At 46.8% G+C, this 22855-nt stretch overlaps 1 protein-coding gene across 1 annotated transcript; it reads right to left on the bottom strand.

The window, feature by feature from the left end:
- Window positions 1-1290: 1290 nt before the first annotated feature.
- On the bottom strand, window positions 1291-18858 carry LOC136627991 (glutathione S-transferase theta-1-like). The gene is made up of 5 exons (XM_066603550.1): window positions 18700-18858; window positions 12583-12670; window positions 3805-3955; window positions 3537-3713; window positions 1291-1629 (listed from the first exon to the last, which is right to left on the bottom strand). The coding sequence occupies exons 1-5, from the start codon at window positions 18812-18814 to the stop codon at window positions 1432-1434; spliced, it is 729 nt and encodes a 242-aa protein (XP_066459647.1). The 5' UTR covers window positions 18815-18858; the 3' UTR covers window positions 1291-1431.
- Between the last annotated feature and the right edge of the window lie 3997 nt (window positions 18859-22855).

Raw genomic sequence — 22855 nt, 5'->3', positions numbered from 1 at the left:
GTCGGGGAAATGTGTGAGCGCGGCGGGTGAGGGGGCGTATAAGAGCGGAGATGGGAATCTGGCAGGGAGATGTGTTAGCTCATGACAACTGCAGTTGATGTAAACCCATCTGCGTGAACCCTAAGGGTGCCTTCACACTTGCGAGATATAGATATTATAATAAGAAAAGAAAAAAAAGGTACAATTTTCACACAGTGTGAGTGAAGATGCAGAATTATGAAACCAATGATGTTCAGTGGTTCCATTCCCATTTGTGAGGTTTTCACGCATGTGATGTTAGTTTTTTTTGCACTCACAGGGCATGTTCATTTGCGCGTGGCAGGCGCTCCCTGATTTAAATGTATGTAGCCTGATGAGTGCCATGTGTTTTTCTTGTGAAATCGTGCTGTTTTCATGCATGTGAATTTACTTGCACATCTCCATAGACCTCTATGGGCACATTTGGGGTGCAACTGCACACAAAAATATGCGAGCACGAAGGGAAATGTGAATAAACCCATTAAAACTGACATGTTCTATGCTCTACATATTGCACAAGTAAATACTCTGTGTGAAGGAGCCCCAAGTCTTATTAAACAGGCAGAGGCACCCACAGACTGTTACATGGACATCCACCTAGACTGGTCACCCCAATGTGGTTTTCTTGCGCACTACTGATAGATCTTGGTACGTGCTCCACCTGGGAGGCCCCTCATCACTGAACACTGACAGTAGCGGCAGTGATGAGAGGACTCCCCTGCTGTCACAGTAGCGGCAGAGGATTGCGATCTTCTCCCATTGCTTTCGATGGGGCCGATGCTGCTGCTAAGGTGTCTTCCCCTTCCCCTCGCTGGCTCTCTGCAAAGCTCCCACCCCTCCCCTTGTCCACAGCCAGCAATGGGAGGGGTGGAGATTAGCTCTAACTCCTCCCATTGCAAACAGCGAGAAGGGAGGAGAGAGGAAGTTTAGCAGTCATCCTGCTAAACTCCCTCCCACCTCCCTTCTCTGGACGCTGTCATTGGCTCCCATAGCGCCCAGCGCTATATTGGACGCCCAGGAGCTTTTACGTCGCAGAAATACGCCTGTGTGATCTGATGCATTGAAATCCATGCATCAGATGGTAGGGTATATCGGCCGGCCGTGAAAACAGCAGCGGATATACGCTCATGTCTATCCTGCCTAATACAAATGTTGCAGTCAAAACTGCAATAAGATAGTCATGGGCAGTTGTGGTAGAGAACAGGTCCAACTCACAGGGATCACAACATGACAGATAAGAAAGAAGGAAAACCCCCAACAAGAAAGCCTACACATTGTTTAAAAACTTTTTATTAATACATGCTGGTCACTTCTGCAATATCAGCATGTACTGAGATCACACTGATATTTATGGCACATTTATTACACAAAGCATTTCTCTCATCAGATTGGAAAGTAGCTTGTAACGACTTATCAGCGATTGAAATCATCCAGTTTGGCCTTAAACTTCTCCTTCATCTCTGGAGGAAGTTCTTTCTGCGTCTCCTTTAAATTCGTTAATGCCTCCTGTGCTTCTTTGAATAGCTCTACTCCAACTGCCTCCTTCACTCTTTGCCTCCAAGCTGCCAACTTAGGATAGTCCTCAAAGACATCAAGGCCAGATATACATGTCTGAAAAACCAAGTTGTGAGATTATGGCAGAACATTAAAGAGCAGTATGTGTTTTGGTGCCCAGCTCTGCACTAAGTAATCATCACTTACTGTATATCAAGAGGCTTAACTCTGATCAGCTAAAACCCTCCCACTGCAGCCCTTAGTCTTTTTTTAATGAAGGGATGGGGGAAATTTATAAAGTGGAAAGAGATGAATAAAGTGAAAAATTTAAGTGCACTTTTTTTGGTGAGCGTTTGCTTTTATAACGCTCACGAGGCAGTAAAACTGATGTGTTCCTTATTCTGTGGGTTAGTAAGATTGCAATACCAAATCTATAGCTTATGTAATATGACGCAGTTTATTGATTACTTTTTTTAAAGCAAAGATTTCCTTTTTCAACATTACCCCCAAAACTGTCAGGTTGTGTGAAGACGTATTTTGTGACATGTACTTTTGAAAATACCATTTTGGGGTACATATGCTTTTTACTTTTGATATGTGGTGACCAAAAAATGCAGTCCTGGCATTGCATGTATATTTTTTCTGATGGGATTAATAATGTGATATTTCAATCTGGATTTTTGCAGATGCAGAGATACCAATTTTTTTTTTTTTGATGAGACAACTGGGAAAAATTAACCTTTATTAAAGCTACGTTTTTAGTCTTTATTGGGAACTTGAAAGTGCGATTATTTGATAACTCATAATACCACAGTCCTGCGTTCCCACAGGCAACCCATCAAGACATGCCACAGGCAGCCATTCAGGCTGCCATGATGAATGAATTACATCATCCCTCCTCCTCCTCTATGCAGCGGAATCTGACCCTGCTCGCAGCCAAGGACCCGGCTTACCTGTTCAGGTTTTTTTTCTGTACTACGGATGTGTGTGGAAGCGCCGGCCAAAGCAGTAGGGCTTTTTTCTCTCTTCATACTCCTAAATTCCCACGGCCTGTTCGCAATTGACGGATCAGACGGCTTCCATTGACTTCAATGGAAGCAGTTTGTGGGCATGGAGGGTTGTTTTATCATAGCAAGCTATGGATGCTTATTGCTGTGGAATCCAGAGCAGAACGCCAGCTCCGGATTCCGCAGCCAAAATCCGTTTGTCGACATCAGGCCCAAGTCAACACTTTGTAGCACTTTCTATGATCCACAAACTATTCTCGATCAATTTTCTGCATCACACTGCTGAAAGAGGGCCCCGTCAGTTGGCAGCAACACTGCCTGAAGAGGTGTACTTGGTCTGCAACAGTGTTTAGGTAGGTGGAATGAGTCAAAGTAAGATCCAAATGAATGCCAGCAGAACATTGCCCAGCGAGTCACATGACTGGCCAGCTTGCCTACTTCCCATAGTGTATCTTGGTATTATTTCATCTACAGGAAAGTGACAGGCGTTCACCCAGCCATCGACATGAGGAAAACAAGAATCAGATTAGGCCACCTTCCACTGTCCATTTTGGCTGGTGGCCAGGTGTCAGTCTGTGGCTACATAGCCCAATCAACAGCAAGCTATGCAATATATTCTGATGTCCATTATTGCCAGCAATAGCTTTCCTTTCAAAGGTCTGTGCTACAGTAGCTCTTCTGAGAGCAGACCAGCTAGCCTTTGCACCACAAGCACATCACGAATGCCTGAGGGGCCATGACCCTTGCCAGTTGTCCTTCCAAAGATTAGTTTTGGTAGGAACTAAGCACCGGATACAAAAATGACCAGCCGTTTTGGAGATGTGCTGACACCCAGTTATCTAGTCCTTGTCAATGTTACTTAGACCTTTAGTTTTTCTTTCAACCCAACTCCAAGTAGTGATGGTCAGTTCCTGCCCAATAAATCCAACCCCTTGACGGATGCAGTGGTCACAAGATAATGTCATTCATGTCACCCATTAGTGGCTTTAATATCATGGTTGATCAGTATTTGCTCACCTGTCCGATATCGGCCATAGCTACCACGTCAGCAATAGAGACCTCATCGCCAACAAGGAATGGTTTGTCCTGCAGAAATACATCTTGTATGGCTGTCGAAATGGTCTTAAACTCACACAGAGCAGCATTTAGCCTCTCAGGGGTTACCTCATGTCCAGTGACATATGGAGTCATGGCCTAGAGAAAAAGAAAGATATTAGAGTAGTTAAGGGACAGGAAAACACAAACACATGTGACAGGCACATCAAATTTTAATAGACAGGTTTACCTTGATCCAAAACAGCTTGTAAGTACCTGGACGAGTATTAGTGAGGTGCCAAGCAAGGTACTCATCTACACACGCCCGTTTCTGGAGGTCTGATGGGTACCAATGATCAGGGGTCTTAAACTTTCTAACAAGATAAAGGATGATTGCATTGCTGGGGAAAAAAAAGTAGTTAAATTATATATTTACACATAGAATAAGAAGCAAGCCGGAAGGATGAGACTAGAAAACTAATCTCACCCACTTGTATGTATTTCTATGTTTTTTTCCTGCCCCCAAGTAAGATTCATTGTGGAATTTCAACATGTTTATGTCAGGGGTGATCCCAGCAACAGACATTCGGAGCTTAAGCCTTGACTCTTTAGCCCAGTGCATTGGATCGTCTGGGGTCAAGTGCCAATGAGAACACTGGAATGGGTCTCCAGCACTATGATGTCAATGCATCACGTGGGCCGCTGCAGGGATCTCCTTCGCTACATATACTAAAGAGGCGGAGGCTGATCTCCACTTGACATGGGAAGGGGCTAAGCAATATTATAATTAGATATAAATAAAATTAATTTTGATGTTTTTTGTATAGTGCCATATTATTCTGCAGCATTTTCAAGTAATTTTATTTATTACCCCATCCCCAACAGCAAGCTGGGTACTCATTTTACAGACCTTAAAAGGATGGAAGGCTTAAATCGACCTTGAGTCAGCTACCCGAACCACACGGTGAATGAACCCACAACCTTCAGGTCATGAGCAAGAGCTTAAGACTGCATGCCTGCTGTCTTAACACTCTGTGCCACATACAGATAGTCCCTGACTTGCGAACATTCGAGTTACGAATTTCGCAAGATACGAACTATCTGTCCTGCACAGTATGATGTAATGCTATGGCATTACATCATACTGTGCAGGGACCGGACAAGCTTCTATCAAGCCTGATAGAAGCCTGTCCGGTCAGATCGCGGTTGCTAGGCAGCCGGGGACCTCCTGAGAGGCCCTAGGGCTGTCTATGCAGAGCGCATATCAAGCTGTGTGCTTGATGGGCACTCTGCATAGGCAGCCCTGGGGCCTTTCAGGAGGTCCCCGGCTGCCTAGCAAGCACACAGCGTCCCGCGATCTCATCATGGGACGCTGTACGGGCCCCCTGAACGTTGGGTGCAGGCTGTCAGAGCGGTATTTAAAGTGTTAACAGTTCAGACGAGCGACGCGGCTCGTCGGAACTGCTGCCGCCGGGTGCCCGCTGTAAGAACAGCCGGCACCCGACGTTGTATGGAGCGGGTTCCACCCGCGATCCTGCTCCATACAACCATTTGTTCGACTTGCGAACAAAATGGACTTGTGAACAGGCTCCTGGAACGGAACCTGTTCGCAAGTCGGGGACCATCTGTACTTCTCCATTTGTACTGCAGATGGACCCGGCAGTTTGCTGTCGGACATGCACAGTACAGGTTGGTTTTTCCACCCTCTCTTCAATTTTTGTTCCTGCAGTCACTAGGTGATGTGGAATCTGCGACCTGTCCGCAGTGTCCATTGACAATGGGCCGCAATTGGTTTCTGCAGATGTGCAGGAAAAACAGTGTTTTTCAATAGCGTGCTATGAATAGTATTTGCTGCAGATCCACAGTGTGGATGCCCACCGCAATTTCACAGCAAAAATCCGCCCGTGTGCAGGTGGCCTTAAAGGGGCACCATTGTTAAGTGTGCATCTATACTGAGTGTGGTCACTACTACCAAGGGGGCATCTATACCAATTGAGGGCACCATTATGCTGCGTTTAAACAGAACAATTAGAGTTGAAACAAATGTAAATGAATGATAACCGCTCATTTTAAACGTAAGCCAGCATCTGAAGGACAAACTAGAACTGTGCGCAGAGCACATGAAAACATGAGAAATACACCACAAAACTGATACCCCCGTTTCTCCAGTGCTCAGAAATATGCCCATTGTGGTCATAATTAGAGATGAGCGAGCATACTCGCTATGGACAATTGCTCGAGCAACCATTGTCCTTAGAGAGTACCTGCCCGTTCGGAAGAAAAGATTCGGGTGTCGGCGGGAGGGCGGCGGGCGAGAGCGGGGAGGAACGGAGGGGAGATCTCTCTCTCCCCCCCCCCCCGCTCACTCCCACAACTCAGCGCTCACCCACGCCGGCACCCGAACCTTTTCCTCCGAGTGGGCAGTTACTCGCTAAGGACAATGCTCGCTCCAGTAATTGCCCTTAGCGAGTATGCTCGCTCATCTCTAGTCATAATCCTATGTGGGGACACATGGCAGGGCCCAAAATGAGAGGAGCCCTTGGGAGCATTCAGAACACAAATTTTTTTGGTGAATGCTTTAGGCTCCATTGCACTCGTAGAGGCACTGCGCTACTAAAACAAGAGAAACCCCAGCTAATGACCCCATTTTGAAAACTAGACAACCTAATGCATTAATCCAGGGGAATAGTGAGCATTTTGATTCCACTGTTTGAGTCATTTTATGCAAAGCAGTTGGAAAAAAATTACAATTTTGAATTTTTTTTTTGACAAATATGTCATTTTAAAGAAATTTTTTTTCAGACAGCACACATGAAAATAGAGACAGTCACCCCAAAACTGATACCCCTGTTTCTCCTGTATTTACAAATACGCCCATTGCGGCCATAATCCAATGTGTGGACATATGGCAGGGCACAATATGAAAGGAGTAGCAGGAGAAGTAGACCCCTTAATGCATTCATCTATGGGTAATACTGAAAATTTAGAAAGTTTAGATTATGGGAAAAAAATTAAATTTGTAACATTTAAGATATGCCACACAATCATTTTTGTTCATGCCTTGTGATCTTGTTTATCAAAAAGTATCAGGGCCTGGAACAAAAACTAATAAAGTATCAGGGCCTAGAAGAAAGTGCATCAATTTCACACTGTTACTGGGGTGATTTTATAATACTATGTGAATTAAAGAAAATATGGGATTCATGTGAATTGTATAAAAATGATTTTTTTTTAATAATGTGGGAGAGTGTGGTATGTCTCAAAACATGGGTAGATGCATAGGCCAGGTTTTGTGGGACACTTAGGGCAATAGTAGCGAGAATCACTGCGTCTCCCGTGTTTGCTACATACTCTGCATCTTTTCTGTGGGTTTGTCTTATTGGCTATGATGGGCACTCAGCAAATAAAATGTCTTTCTGTTAGTCTTCGGACATCTTCAGATTCATGACAAAGTCGGGGGTCTTCAGTTTGAAACAGGAAGTGTGCAATTACATTCCACTGATAATCAAGATATGAATCTCTGCCTCCTCTTTTTTGGTACAGGACAAAACTATTATGGACCGCCACTTGAATGAGGTATACGGCCACTTTTTTTATACCAGGATCTAGCTTTCCGTTTAACCAAGTATAGCTGCAATACCTGGTCTGCTAAATCAACGCCCCCTAGGAATTTATTGTAATTTCGTATGCACACCGGCTTTTGCGTGTCGGATGCAGAACCTCTCTCGCTGACGGCCTCTGTGGCATGTGTATGGACTGTACTGAGGACAAACATCTTTTCGGTCCCTAGATTTGACTGCCAGCAGTTCGGCACTTTCAAAAGAGCCGGATGTTCCCTTCGGAATTTGTTTTCCCACCAGCCTCTGTGGAAAGCCCTTTTTATTTTTCCGGATTGTCCCACGTGATCCGGTGTTTGATGTGTGCAGGAGTTTGAACAAAGGCACACTTGTATAACAATTGTCCGTGTAGAGGTGATGTCCTTTGTGAAGGAAGGGCTGGATTAGCTCCCACTTACAACCAGATTAGGGGGACATCATAGGTATTAGTGTATCTTGACGCCACCAGGAAGAACTGGTGGAGTCAAGATTGACAGGGAGTGACGCCCCCTGTAGCTGATTGGCTGCAGAACTCCATGGGCTGCAGGTCCTGGCAGCCCACTAAACTCATGCCGCAGCTGCAGTGATTTCTGACAGGGAATGGAGGGTTAGTCTAAGGGCAAGTGTAACAGTTAGCCTTACTGTTATAATATAAGGCTGTTATATGTAGCCCTCACCCTAACCCTTCATCCCTGCCACAAATTGGCGGTGGCTGGTTTGCCTATGGCTCACAGCTGACAACCCCTCCTCGGCACTGTGTAGTCCCGCGTCCGCTCCCCGTGTCCGACCCATCCAAGAGCGGTGTGACTGGCGTCCCAGCTGCTGTGCCCTGCTCCCGCGCACCCAGCACCGCCAACAGTACTCTTGAGCTGCCGCTTCCCCTGCGCCCACAGTATGTGGAAGAGCTTGTCGTGTCATTGGCGCTGCTGTCCCCGGGTCCCACTCCGGCAGCACTTGAAAGAAGCAAGGCACTTCCGCTCCCCCAGCAGGCCAAGCACACATCAGCGCTGTGACAGGTGTCCCTGCTGAAGTCCAGGACTGTAGGCTTCCTCTTCAGGCCCCACCTGCGGCCAAAGCAGGCAGGAGCGCTGTCATTGCGGCACATGGGTCCCACTCCTCCTGCACCATTGGTCCTGCTTAGGCTCCCCTGCAAATCTCCTAGCGTCCCCGGCTGGTAGATCCTTTCAGGACCTTAGGTTCTAGACCCAATCAGAAATTAGGGGTGTGACAGGGGCGTTACTCCTGTCAAACCCCTAGCTTCCGGTGGCATCAAGATACACTAATAGCGACACCGTTGAGGGCTCATTTTACTGTTCCTACCCTCCTAAATTTGTAAAACCGTAGTATACCCTGTCTCACGTTCACGTGCCCTTTTATTTGGTAAATATTGCTTGAAACGAAGTCTCCCCTTAAAACTCATCAGGGACTCATTTATCTCACTTAAATATGTGATAAATGGCCGAATTTAAAATAAATGATTAAAGTCTGGATCTGTTCTACGAAGGGCTTGCAGATTATCATTGAATTGAAGAAATCTTATTTCTTCATAGTGGTGTCTGGGCATCACCGCAGCAAAGACGGTTGGCATGCGTGGTACTAGATGCTCAGTAAGATTTAATTGTGGGCTTTTTGACAATCCCTATATTAAAGTGAGCCCCAAGAATTTTTTAAACTCGTACAGGGTTGTGGGTTTTCAACTTTTGGCGTGCATAGAAGAGGGATGCTGAGCAATATGCGGTCTAGCATACAGATTGGTTTTGTAGACTATGTCCATCAGTTCACTTATAAAAACTGAAAAATTATTATTGAAGGAGAAATTTGTGACATCCATGTTTATTCCTGGGGTGGCGGTGAAGTCAGCTATTGGGGGGGGGGGGGGGGGGGTAAATAATGTGGTGGGTGTCCACAGAAGACTGGCGACTTCAATGGGAGGAACCGGTATTTCTTGTGCTGCAGTGCTACAGGGCCCTGCTAATTCTCCTTGTACGTCTGTGCTGGCAGCCCTACAAGAGTCAGAAGCACCGTCGCTGTCACTCACAAGGAAAGCCATGTCTGAAAAAGCATGTCTCAGTTTTTCAATCTGAGTCAAAGCAGAGCATTTCAATTGCCTCCTCCAAACTGTATAGCCTTCTGGCCATTTTATAAAAGAGGGCCGAGAAAAAAAAACCCAAACTAATAATGTCCCACAGAACTTATGAAATAGATAGATAATAATGTGGTGCCATAACGTAGATATATTCAATATATACAGTTAGGGCCAAAAATATTTGGACAGTAACACAATTTTCGCGAGTTGGGCTCTGCATGCCACCGCATTGGATTTGAAATGAAGCCTCTACAACAGAATTCAAGTGCAGATTGTAACGTTTAATTTAAAGGGTTGAGCAAAAATATTTGCTAGAAAATGTAGGAATTGGACACATTTCTTTACAAACACTCCACATTTTAGGAGCTCAAAAGTAATTGGACAAATAAACATAACCCAAACAAAATATTTTTTGGTTCAATATTTTGTTGCGAATCCTTTGGAGGCAATCACTGCCTTAAGTCTGGAACCCATGGACATGCTGGGTTTCAAGCAAGGCTTGACAGAAGCCGAAACGCGTTGCAGCGCCAATCCACTTGTTTTTTTATGTAATAAACCGATATATGAAGAATACTCCTGCTCCACTGGAATCTTTCTTTCTGCTTCCTTGGATATTGGGGGTGCCAGGAGTCCAGGCACCCCTCAACAAGTAAGATTTCTATATTCTGACACAGTTTGACAGAGCGCATGAAGTGAGTTTTTTCCTATTTTGAATATACAAGTGACCCAGTGCCATTGAAAGCCATGCATGCCCATGCCATCACGTTGCCTCCACCATGTTTTACAGAGGATGTGGTGTGCCTTGGATCATGTGCCGTTCCCTTTCTTCTCCAAACTTTTTTCTTCCCATCATTCTGGTACAGGTTGATCTTTGTCTCATCTGTCCATAGAATACTTTTCCAGAACTGGGCTGGCTTCGAGGTGTTTGGCAAATTTAACTCTGGCCTGTCTATTTTTGGAATTGATGAATGGTTTGCATCTAGATGTGAACCCTTTGTATTTACTTTCATGGAGTCTTCTCTTTACTGTTGACTTAGAGACAGATACACCTACTTCCCTGAGAGTGTTCTGGACTTCAGTTGATGTTGTGAACGGGTTCTTCTTCACCAAAGAAAGTATGCGGCGATCATCCACCACCGTTGTCTTCCGTGGACGCCCAGGCCTTTTTGAGTTCCCAAGCTCACCAGTGAATTCCTTTTTTCTCAGAATGTACCCGACTGTTGATTTTGCTACTCCAAGCATGTCTGCTATCTCTCTGATGGATTTTTTCTTTTTTTTCAGCCTCAGGATGTTCTGCTTCACCTCAATTGAGAGTTCTTTTGACCGCATGTTGTCTGGTCACAGCAACAGCTTCCAAATGCAAACCCACACACCTGGAATCAACCCCAGACCTTTTAACTACTTAATTGATTACAGGTTAACGAGGGAGACGCCTTCTGAGTTAATTGCAGCCCTTAGATTCCATTGTCCAATTACTTTTGGTCCCTTGAAAAAGAGGAGGCTATGCATTACAGAGGTATGATTCCTAAACCCCTTCTCCGATTTGGATGTGGAAACTCTCATATTGCAGCTGGGAGTGTGCACTTTCAGCCCATATTATATATAAAATTGTATTTCTGAACATGTTTTTGTAAACAGCTAAAATAACAAAACTTGTGTCACTGTCCAAATATTTCTGGCCCTAACTGTATAACACTAACCCTAAACGAAATAGAGAAGAGCAGCACTCCAGGGAATTAAGCTAAAGCGATGTCTTTATTGTGCCCATACAACGTTTCAACCCTAAGCACAAGGGTCTTTGTCAAGTCCTAAGTGCCGTATACAAACTACTGACATAAATAGTACCCATAGTTCCACCTTCACCAATCACAAACAATGTGTCATTAAACAATTAAAAAAGATCACAAACCATTGGGTGGGTCAGTGTGGAGAGCGTGCACCTTACATTTGAGATCATCCTTCCTTTCAAGTTAAGGTGTTGTGAGTGCTGTGGCAAATTGACTATCTATAACACTAACCCTAGATAGAAAATAACGTGATGCCCGAACGTATAATGCAACCTGTAAATAAGGTGTAGCACACTAAACTATATATAACGTATAACACCACAACGTACGAAAATGTACACCGACCCTAGATAGAAAATAATGTGATGCCCTAACTTGTAAATCTACTGCAGCACACTAAACTAATATATGTATATAAAATTATATAACATAACTCCAAGGGCTTATTCAGACGACCGTATATCGGTTAGGTATCCACGCTGGCCGATATACGGCGTCCCTCTCTGCAGGGGAGAGAGGGCTGGAAGAGCCGGGAGCAGTGCAGTGAGCTCCTGCCCCCTCTCCGCCCCATTTGCAATGAGAGGAGGCAGGGCAGGGGTGGAGCCAAGTTCTGTGACTTAGCTCCACCCCTGACCCACCCCTCCCATTGCAAATAGTGCCTAGGGGCGGAGAGGAGGCAGAGAGGGGCATCGTATATCGGCCGTCGTGAATACCCGGCCGATATACGGTTGTCTTAATAATCCCTAAAGCTGTAAACAAGATTGTTCCCGATTAGAGATGAGCGAACACGTTCGGCCCCGCCCCTTTTTCGCCCGAACACCGAACTTTGCGAACACCTCGGTGTTCGGGCGAAAAAGTTCGGGGGCCGCCGTGGCAGCGCGGGGGGGTGCGGCGGGGAGCGGGGGGGAGAGGGAGAGAGAGAGGGCTCCCCCCTGTTCCCCGCTACTGCCGCCCGCGCCGCCGCGCATCTCCCCGCCCCCCGGCGGCACCCGGACACTTACGCGCGAACACTCCAGTGTTCGCTAAAGCCGGTGTCCGGGTGCGGATGTGTCCGTTACGGACACGTTCGCTCATCTCTATTCCCGATCATTCCCATGGCTATAGTGTATCTGAGCAAGAGTTTGACAGCTCGGGCAATGCGGCACGGGAACGCATGCCCGAGGTTTAAAGCCCCGCTGTAATTTTACATATGGCTGAGCTTTAAGCCCAGGAGCCATAATTTATAGTGCCTGGTCCTAAATGGGTTAAAAGGGCACACATAAAACATCACTTTCAAGGGCATCATTACAGTCTACAGCAGTGATTCCCAGTCAGTGTGCTGCAGCACCCACGCTGGGAATCACTCAGCCGACAGGGTTATCCAGACAGCTGGAGGGGGGTGCTGTAGCATCGCAAGAAAAAAACCCAGAACAAAACAATTTTGTCACCAGTGTGAAACTGGCCTAAACTGAACTAAAAGCGTTCATCTTTGTTCATACAATTTTTTGAATAGTCATTCCGTTGAAAAATCCTATCTGAAGTAGTGGGCCCTATTGCCTTCAGAGTATTAGATCCTTTACCTCTCCCCCATTGTGAAGTCTCCATCCTTGAGAGCTGGTACCTTACGAGATGGATTTACCTTGCCAAACTCTTCAGTTAAGTGTTCTCCTAAAGAAAGGAGAAAAATAGTATCTGCAATCATGAATGTTACCAGAAATACCACCCTGAAGGGTCACCGTGTGCAAGAAAAAGGAAATAAAATTTGGGAGTCTAAAGAACTACAATGTTTGATAATATATAGAAAGACACTAAAACCGTAATATAAACAAAATGAATCAAACACTAAATGGTGGAAGGTGACAAAACAAGGGAAATGTCCAAATGGGTAATACAGATAGCGACGTTATGTAGGAAGCTATGCAGCGTATCAGTTAGACAGAGTCCCAGTATGTGAAAGTGCAAATTGAATCATAAAACGTAGTACAAATCAAAGACGCCAGAGGGCACATGGAGTTAATATGGCAAGACTTGCTATGGCTGGTCACATGCAGCCTAAAGAATGAGAGAAGAATACCCTCATACAGACGTGACACATGGTACGCATTTATATAGTGCTGATAGTTCTGCCAGAATCCAGCATGTTGGCCATATTGGGAAGTTTGTTAGGAATCCCTCCATGCAGGTGAATCAGTTACTTATAAAGTTTAAAGACATTTAGAGTTCCTTCACACAAATGCATGCAAAACGCAGAGAATAGAACCCATTGATTTCAGTGGTTTCTGTCCCATTTCTCTTTTTGGCGCACCCATTTCATACACGCAAAAAATAAAACGCAGCACGCTTCTTTTGGTGCACCAAATGTTCCCATAGAAGATGCACAAATACACACAGAATATGTGACCGATTCTGGAAGAAAAACAAAAATAATCAGCTGGACCTCATTGGGCTAAATAAGCCTTTTAAAGCACAGCAGGGGTGTCTCACATCTATGTGAACTAGCCCTGTAAGCCTGAAAGATACAGTAACGTGCACCAATGCGGCACAAAAGCGCATCAGTCACGGAGCAAATGTGTAGCACTTAGAGTGTTTCCAGGGAATCCATTTCCCGATTTAAATGCGACATTAAACGTTCCCATTAGGCAGCATCCGGGGTCCAAAGGTATGGGAGTTTCCATGAGGCCATATAGAAGTGGAATGACCTAGGCTCAGAATCCTGGCGAACGCCAAAGGAGGTTTTTCCACACTTAGGCCGCCTGCACACGGGCGGAAATCCCGCCGCGGGATTTCCGCCGCTGAAAGTTTGCATAGGAGTGCATTAAAATAGGCACTCCTATGCAGACGACCGCGGTTTGGCCGCGCGAAATCTCGCGCGGCAAACAAACCGCGGCATGTCTTAATTTTCTGCGGGGCACGCACTCACCTGGCCACCGGCTCCGGTCTGCGCATGCGCCGGCTGCGCGGCAGCCGGCACATGAAAGAGCCGGGGCCGCCAGGCGCGGGTGAGTACGCGCTCGTCCTTGCAGGCGCTCGGGTCGGATCGCGCGGCGAGAATTCTCGCTGCCGGATCCGACCCGCTCGTCTGCAGGCGGCCTTAAGCAAGCGGTCTATACCTTGAGGAGATCTAAGCAAACTATCTTGTAGTGAAGTGGACCCTATGAAATATATTGTATATACATATCATACACTCCATGTAGCAAGGAGAGAGACTTTGAATACACTTAGAAACCCTCCAGATTTATTGTGCCCAAATCTTGTTCCCAGCTATCCTTTACTACAGACCTATATGTAAGGAGAACATTGTAGTGTACAAGTTGCTTCTTGGGGCCACCTTCCATTAGTAAAGGAACAGGGAAGTCTTAAAGGCCTGTCGTCTCGCCTCACATTCACCTTTGATGACTGGGATCCACATTCAAGTCAAATCCGTTAACATTAAACCACAAAGTTCTGAAGTCTGTTTGCAGATAAATATTTCAGTTTGATGTGACAATGTGTTGGTGTAACATTATATTACAGCAAGTCAACCATAAACTCAGGGCTTCTATGGCGAGGCCCACTGCAGCAGTGGAAAGCCACATTTGGCTCTTGAGCCATGGGTTGGGGGGCACTGATGGGAAGTTATAGCAGATGCACCAGAATTGTTATATACGAGGAAAAAGCACTACTTACTAGAAGAGCTCATAGGTTCTATTTAAGGGTCACAAACAGTGTAAGGCCTCCCTCACACAGACGTTTTTGTATAGCGTTTAGTGCTGCTTTTCCAGCGCTGCACGAAACGCTGCAAAACGCTCCCATTCAGTTCAATGGGGCTGTTCACACAAGCGTCACAATGCAGAGTCTTCAATGCTGCGCTTTGACAGCGATGCATGTTCTATTTTTGGCAGTTTTCAGCCCTGCAGCGCCCATTGAAATGAATGGGCAGTGGTTTCAGCGCTGCCGAAAACGTGGCACAACTGGGTATCACGTTTTTGTCAGCACTAAACACAAACTGTACTACCAAAAAAAAAAAGGAATACTTTCCAGCTATTCTCCGCAGTTCTGGGCCGACTGCGGACACTTGTCAAGCCGATAAAGCATTTATTGTTGGTGACAGGGATTGAAATCCCCGCCTCTCAGTGAGAGATTGCACTGATTGATTCAGGAGCGCCGGCTCCGCCAGAGTCGGCGCTCGATGCACCAATCACAGCCATTCAATGGATGGCTGTGATTGGTGCATCCAGAGCAGGCTGCGATTGGCTGAGCCCGCTGACACTCAGCGGGCTCAGCCAATCAGAGCAATCTCTTGCTGGAGGCAGGGATTTCAATCCCCATCACTAGCAGTAAATGTCTTGTTGGACATGACAAGTGCCGGGAGCTCCGCAGAGCAGCGGCAGGGACCCGGACAGCGCCACCTAGGTGAGTATTGATTTTTTTTTCCAGCATCCTTGGCTGCGTTTTCAGCTGTGCTGAAAACGCAGCCAAAACGTTGTAAAAAATGCATGAACGCGCTGCTGAAACCACAGTAAATGCAGCATTGATAAACACTGCGTTTCTGCCAACGCCTGTGTGAGAGAGACCTTACTGAGAGTCGCTGTTATACTGGGTATATCCATACAAGATGTGCCAACACACTAAAAAGGAACCCGTAACCTTGACAGGAAGCCAGAAGAGATATATTTCATGCTCACCTGCTTCTTGGCAGACCTTATGGTAACCTATCAAGTCCACACGACAGCCAAAAATCTGACAAAGTCCTCATGTACACGACACGCCCGGATTCCATGCAGTGAATCCTGCATGGAATCCAACACTGCCCACGGCCAGTCAGCTCTGCTTAACCGATTTCCCTGGCAGCGGGTTTGCTGCACTGCGCAGTATATATATTTTAATCTTCTGCTTTCCCGCTAATTTGCGGCACGTCCGCGGATTGGACAGCTTCCATTGCCTTCAATGGAAGCTGCCTGTGCAGGATCCGCAGAAAAATAGGGCATGCTGCGATTTGTTTTTCGGACAAAGAGGTCCGCAAATCAATTCCACAGGTTTTAATTTGTTTGCGGACGACCATGCATCTCTTTGGGCGGCTTGATTTACAGATCTCCACGCTGATACCGCAAATCAAACCAGCCTGTGGACATTGGGCCTGAGTGTCCTGTGGGCTCTTCCATGGGAAAGTATAAGAAGATACACCACAGGCTCCAGGTCACGTCCCCCAACAGCACCATAACTTAGTTTACAATGCTTTGGGCAGGTGGCGGGTTCCTTTCATACCGGCCAATCATTCAAATACCAGCGAGACTCTGAACAGTTATCGGTCAGTGTACAGGCACGCCCCGACTGAATGAGAATTCTGCGTGCAGAAACCAAATGATGATCGGCCTACATTGGCAGTCAGCCACTTATGAACAATTGCCTGCTTAACTGTTCTTCACATAACTGCATTTGCACATGGAAGAATCCCCCTCTCACAGAATAGAACCAACTGGGTTCACTCACTTTTTTATTTTATTACATGCACCGTTCTTACCTGGACTAAGACAGACACAGACACACTATTTTGAGCAGACCCATTTTACAGGTCTATGGCTGCCTCCACATGTGGGACTCCCACAGAGGAGTTTGACCCAATGCCCGGCCGGTAACCCCAGCGTTACCTGTCCCGGCGTCTTCTTCTCTGCTGCGATATGCCAGCCGACGCACCGCCACACGTGCACAGTACAGAGAACGCCGTGCCGTTGCTATGGCAATGAAGTGGCTGCCGCGACTACTCTACAATGATGTCCGTGGCACGGACGGCTTCCATTGACTTCAATGGAATCCAGCTACATGTATCCTGCACAAAATCTCAGCATGCTGCAAATTTATCCCCGCAAGCGGGAAAAAGAAAATCAAAATCAATTTCCACTTGTGGGCAGGAAATTGCGTATTCCTATAGCATGCTATGGATTTCGCAATGCAAATCTGCCCATGTGCAGGAGGCCTAAAGGCTGATTTAGACACGAGAATTGCTCAAAAGAATCTTATGAGCGATTCTCGTTCTGTCTAAACCCACGGACATCGCACAGTTTTCGTGCACGAGTCGTTGATCGCTGAATTCTAGCTTGCTAGAATTGAGCAATCAGCTGTTATCAGTGGAACAGACTGTTATCAGCCGGCTGCCCTGATAAGATGCCCTGTGCTTGTGTCCTGCTATGAATTCACAGCAGGGCACGGGCTGTAAGCGCAGAGAACACTACAGCTATTTGCCATGCAGACCAGCTGTATGGTTCGGCAAGAGAAAACGGTGATGTTCCCGCTCCGCCTGCATAGCTGTATAGTAGCTAATTAGCTACTACCAGGTAAGCAAAAATGATCGCTCAAAACTGTCACTTAAACTATCGTTTCAGCGATCATCTGCCAGTGTAAATGGGGTATAAGGGAGGTAATATGCTGCATAAAGCCATGCGCACTGGCACCTCTTTTGGCTCAACCCTTTTGAATCCAGTGTCAGACCTCCTCTATAGCCGCTGACGGCCGGGTCAGATTGCGCTGCAAGAATTCTCGCAACGGGATTCGACCCGTGCCCCTGCAGTGACCAGTGTGGCTCACCTGCTCCCGCATCTCCTCCGCTTTGCTTTGTGTCCTGGCTGCCACTCAGCTGGCACATGCGCATCGCGGATTCGGCATGTCACTAGTGACATTTCTGTGCGGGCCTCTGCGAGACTCACACAGATATAGAACATGCCGCGATTTGTTTTCCGCATGTGTTTTCACACGGACAAATCGCAGCTGTGTGCATAACATTGCATTATGTAATGCAATCCTATGGCAGCGGGCACGGGCGGAAATTCCCAGCGCAGAATTTTTGCCCGTCTGCAGGAGGCCTAAGGCTGCGAGGATTCTCGCCGCGGGACCCGACCCGAGCGCCTGCAGAGAGCGGCGCGTACTCACCTGCGCCCGCGGCTCCGGCTGTTTGATGTGTCGGCTTGCCGGGCAGCCGGCGCATGCACAGACCAGAGCCGGCGGCGAGCCCTGCACAGAAATAGAGCTGCCGCGCGCAGCCGTCTGCCTAGGATTGCGCTTGCTAACGCAATCCTATGGCAGCTTCCAAGGGTGGAAATTCTGCGGAAAATCCCGCCGCGGAATTTCCGCCCATCTGCAGGCGGCCTTACACTGAGATTTCCCTGCATAGCTTCCATGTCAAGCGAGGCCCGACGCGTTTCTAACACCATGCAGGAGGGGGCGGCCTCGGAGTTCTCTTCTTATATTACAGGATGCAGGAGGGCGGGCCGATGTCATATCTCCTGCATGGTGGAATATACATATTAAGGAATTTTGTTTTTTTTAAAAGGTGGTTAGAAGAAGTACTAATAACATCATTTTTGTGTTTCTATTGAGTAATTCCAAGGAATCCACAACACACTTTCTCACCCAAAATAAATAAGAGCAGGGGATCGTGCGGGTGGCAGGGAAGTCAGATTGGAAAGGGTTAATAGCCATCAGGACAGGGGTGATTCCCCCACCCATCTGGCTGCCCCAATACACCCAGTATTGTGCACAGACACAAAATACCATCATTCACTAACAAAAAAAAACTAGCGCAGCAGCGAGTATATGCTGCAATCTGCTCGTTAGAGCTGTCAGCTGCCTCCTTACACGACAGCTGTGCGGGGGTATTCTTACTCCGGACACAGGACCCCCCTGCCCCTCCTCTTATTCAGGAGTCCATTCCCCACCAAACTGACCTTTAAGTAGCTGTACTACATTGTTTTTGAAGGGGATCTTGCTGGCCTTGGCGAAGAAGTAGACAGCGCGGCAGGGCGGGGATGCCAGGTCAAGGTAGAGCGCCACCTCTGGCATGGTGCTGGAGCTCAGTACTGCTGCGGGGACTCCTGGAAGAGCCGCGGACTTTGTAGGAGCTAGCCACGCCCCCGCGCGAAGCCACGCCCCCTGGCTGCTCTGCCGCCTCTGGGATCATCTTTGCTCTTCTTGCTGTCTTATTGCTTCCTCCCTATTACTCAGCAGATTTGTATCCACTAACCTCTATTGTGCAAGCTTCTGGAAGGTTCCTCATGTGGAGCAGCACATAGTTCAGGGCAAGAACACAGCGGGCTACATTGTGGTCCTACAGGTCCTGGATGTTGGGTCACATTCTCATGAGCGCGCATAAGTATAGCATATTTGCAGAATGAACTTTTTGTGCGCACATCGGTGTATTTTGCTGCACTTTTTCCGCCCACAAAGCATGTGCCTTAAATACACTCTGATTGAAATGGCTAATTAGTCTAATAAGTTCCAGATGTTTTTTTTACGCAGTGTTTCACACATCGAGCATATTTTGCGCACTACCCCTCCCCCATTGACTTCTATGGTGACTTTTTGTGCGCAAATGTGCAAGAAAATAGAGCATACTGCGGCAGTTTTGTTGCGCTCCCGAAATGCATAGAAAAAAAAACGTGCATGTAAACAAACCCATTAAAATATCTGGATTGGATCATAGCCGGCAGAGAATAAGGATAAGTACTAAAGGCGATAGCGGGCAACTCTGATGCATGCCGTTAGAAATCAAGATCACAGAGGACAAAAGACCATTGACCCTCATCACAGCAGAGGGGAGCGAGTATAAACTGGACATCCAGCAGATCATATTAACCGCCTCTCCCCATTGCACTATTTGCAATGGGGAGAGGCGGAACGGGGGTGGGGCTAATTCTCAGAACTTAGCCCCACCCCCATCCTGGCTCCTTTCATTGCAAATAGTGCAGAGGGGCGGAGAGGAGGTGGAGAGGAGGCAGAGAGGGGGCGGGAGCTCAGTTCCTGCTCCTGGCTCTTCCATCCTCTCCCTCCCTGCACGTGAAAACCGAGCCGATATACGCTCGTGGGAATGCAGCCAAAGATTTAGGATATTTTCTAGGCACTAAATGTACCTTCACTAAGATAGTGGACCAATTTAGGCTGGGTTCACAGGGCGGATTTGCCAGGGAAATTCTGTCTAGTATTTTGCCGCGGCAAATACGCCTGTGGCCGCTAATCCCAGGATTAGCTAGCCATGTAGACAAGATTTCTCAGAAATCTCGTCCACACGGGACGGCAAATCCGTCGCGTCAGAAGCCGGCGTTGCAGCGCAGATTCGCCGGCCGCAGCATGTCCATTTTTTTTTTCCGTTGCGGCCACACTCTCCTCTAAAGGGAGCGTGGTCCACAACGAAAAAGCATGCAGCCAAGCTGCTCTAAAACCTGTGGCTAAGTGCAGCAGGTTTTCAAGCAGCACTTTCCCGGCTGACATATCACGGTTTTTCGCTGCGGCCAAACTGCGAGATTTCCGCCTGAAATACGTCGTGTGGCAACCCGGGAACTCTATCTAGGTCACTATCTTAGACTACATGGGCAGCTTAATTTGCAGATCTTCCGCACGGGTGACCCACGCAGAGTTCGCAAATCAGATTTACCCACGGATATTGGGCCTAAGAGGGGGTGGGATTCTTGACATGTTGATATCTGTGCATATGCTTTCCGTGAAAAGGTTCCACTATTAATATAAACAGCATGGGCGAAAGGGGGCATTCTCTGAGCGTGCCATTGGACGGGTCGAAAGGGCTGGATAGGGTTCCATTTACTAGTATCTTGGCAGAAGGTATGGAGTTGACTTGCTCTTGGTATGTTACCTCCAAAACCAAATTTCTGCAGGACTGCAAATTCATATCCCCAAACGATCCTGTCGAACACCTTCTCCACATCCAATATAAGGAGCAGAGAACGTGTCCAAAGGTTCCCGGCACAAGCAATCAATGATCCTTCTCGTTCCATCCAAAGCCTGTCGACCCCTCACAAAGTCCACCTGGTAGTTATGAACTATTGTCAGGATGATGTGAAGTAGGCGGCACGCTAATATTTTTGCATATATCTTAGTGTTGCTGTTAAGCAGAGATATTGGTCTATATAATTTGCTGGGGAAGAAGGGTCTTTGTCTGTTGTAGCTTGAACCATTTTTTGTGGGAGTGTAATAAAAGTCATTTGAAAACCTGTTTGGCTCTGGGGCTTTTTCTTTTTTAGAAGTGTGTATGCATTTCACAAATTCTTGTATTGTAAGAGGTGAATTAAGGGACTCCTGTTGTTCTCAGCCCAGAGCAGAGGATGGAGGAAAGGAACGTCTCAGTAGGTAGGGGCGTTGAGAGATCTTCCCCAAGGCCGCTCCCAAACATTCATTTTACAGTGATTTCGCACGACATTTTCAAACACGTTTGACAGCATTTTTAACACACCCCATCTAAGTCGATATTTTAAATTAGGAACAGGTAACATATGTATTTAAGAGAATTAGATGAGAAATCCAAATCTGTAATTGTATGTCATGTATCTTTATTCCTGCCAAAGTTCTAATGATCGACTACAGGATATGCTTGATGTGTTCCCCGTTGTGTCAAATCATCAAGGCTATCCTCCTTTCCTATTCACAGGGCTAAACCTCAGCAGAAATGCTTGGACAGACGTCCAGGAGTCCCTGTTGCATGTGCGCCATACTCTGGGTTTTCACTGTGTAAACCCTGGACTTGAAATCAGCCCACAGGTAGAAAGAAGTTCAAGGGAGTGAGATCCGGCGAATGCGGGGGCTACGACATCCCATCAACTTCTCCGCAAAAGCTCGCGGACATCACATCCATAATGTGTGTGAAGAACCATCCTGCTGGAAGATCTCTGTGAATGTGGAGTCTTCTTCAAACAGTGACGGGAATACCTAGACACATAATAACTGCATATACTTGGCAGCAGTAAGGCTACCATCGATGAAGAATTGGTTGACTATCTTTGTGCCTCAAACACCAGACCACCATATGACTTTCTGTGCACCAACCATCTGAAAGGGATCTGTCCAGTGTAGGTTTGTGTTGGACAGTAGCAAGTAGAAGTTTGCTTCATCACTTGTGGGTGAAATGTGGATCCCGTGGCAGTTGCTGTGACACTCATTCACAAATTCAACTCAACACTCGTACTGTCCTCATTGAGGTGATGCAACTGGATCTTGTACAGGTGCCATTTGTGTGTAGCTAGCATCTGTGTGATGGTGGTTTGACTCATCCTGCTCTCCTGTGACAGACGCCGGCTGCTACGATGTGGGCTCTTGTAGTAAGACGCTAAGTGAGCCAGTGTTGTTGATTTGTCTGTGGCAGTTTGTGATGTATACTTTTTTGCAGGTCCAACAAAGAACAGTTTTGACAAAATTTGGCAAGCAATTTGCCATCTGTGACATGACGGATGGGACATCTGTAAGAATGCGGACCATTGAAATTGATTGCAATGACTCTGTTACTGTGCTCCCTGGAGGTCATCACAATCTCTGTCTTTTCCATGGATGTTGATCTCACAGCCACGTGTGTGTCAGTAACAAAAATAAAATTGATACCTTTTATTCCCGCCAAAGTTAAGTCACATTTAAGCACAGATTTTGATTCCTTATCAAATTCTTTATCGGATACACGTTGTATGCATCTCTTCACATTTGAAAGTATCAACTTTGTTCCAAAATGGCATCTTTCAAAATGGCCACCATGTTTGACACAGTCCCTTATAGCAGAGGTCCCCAACTCCAGTCCTCAGGGACCACCAACAGGTCATGTTTTCAGGATCTCCTATAGTAGGAACACCTGTGGCAATGTCTGAGGTGCTGACAATAATTACATCACCTGTGCAACACTGAGGAAATCCTGAAAACATGACCTGTTGGCGGTCCCTGAGGACTGGAGTTGGGGACCTCTGCCTTATAGGATGTGCCCCTTTAGCCTTAGCAATATGTCGCACACAGGATGGCATTCAACAGTTTTCCATTCAGGTGTCTCCATACCTTTGGAGCATCCTGTAGATCTATCTACTCACCGCTCGCAGTTCCCGCTGTGTCCTACATCAC

This window comes from Eleutherodactylus coqui, chromosome 5 (assembly GCF_035609145.1).
Source record: "Eleutherodactylus coqui strain aEleCoq1 chromosome 5, aEleCoq1.hap1, whole genome shotgun sequence".
Lineage (NCBI taxonomy): Eukaryota > Metazoa > Chordata > Amphibia > Anura > Eleutherodactylidae > Eleutherodactylus > Eleutherodactylus coqui.
Note: the sequence above shows the minus strand (reverse complement) of the source record. Positions and strands in the feature narration are given on the sequence as shown.

What these genes read in the sequence shown, in the direction of transcription:
- LOC136627991 (XM_066603550.1), bottom strand. Translation starts at nt 18,814, where the DNA reads ATGCCAGAGGTGGCGCTCTACCTTGACCTGGCATCCCCGCCCTGCCGC. An exon ending in TGTAGTACAGCTACTTAAAG is followed by an intron (nt 12,671 to 18,699) that starts GTCAGTTTGGTG and finishes TCCTTTCTTTAG; the next exon opens with GAGAACACTTAACTGAAGAG. An exon ending in GACTTCACAATGGGGGAGAG is followed by an intron (nt 3,956 to 12,582) that starts GTAAAGGATCTA and finishes TTTTTTCCCCAG; the next exon opens with CAATGCAATCATCCTTTATC.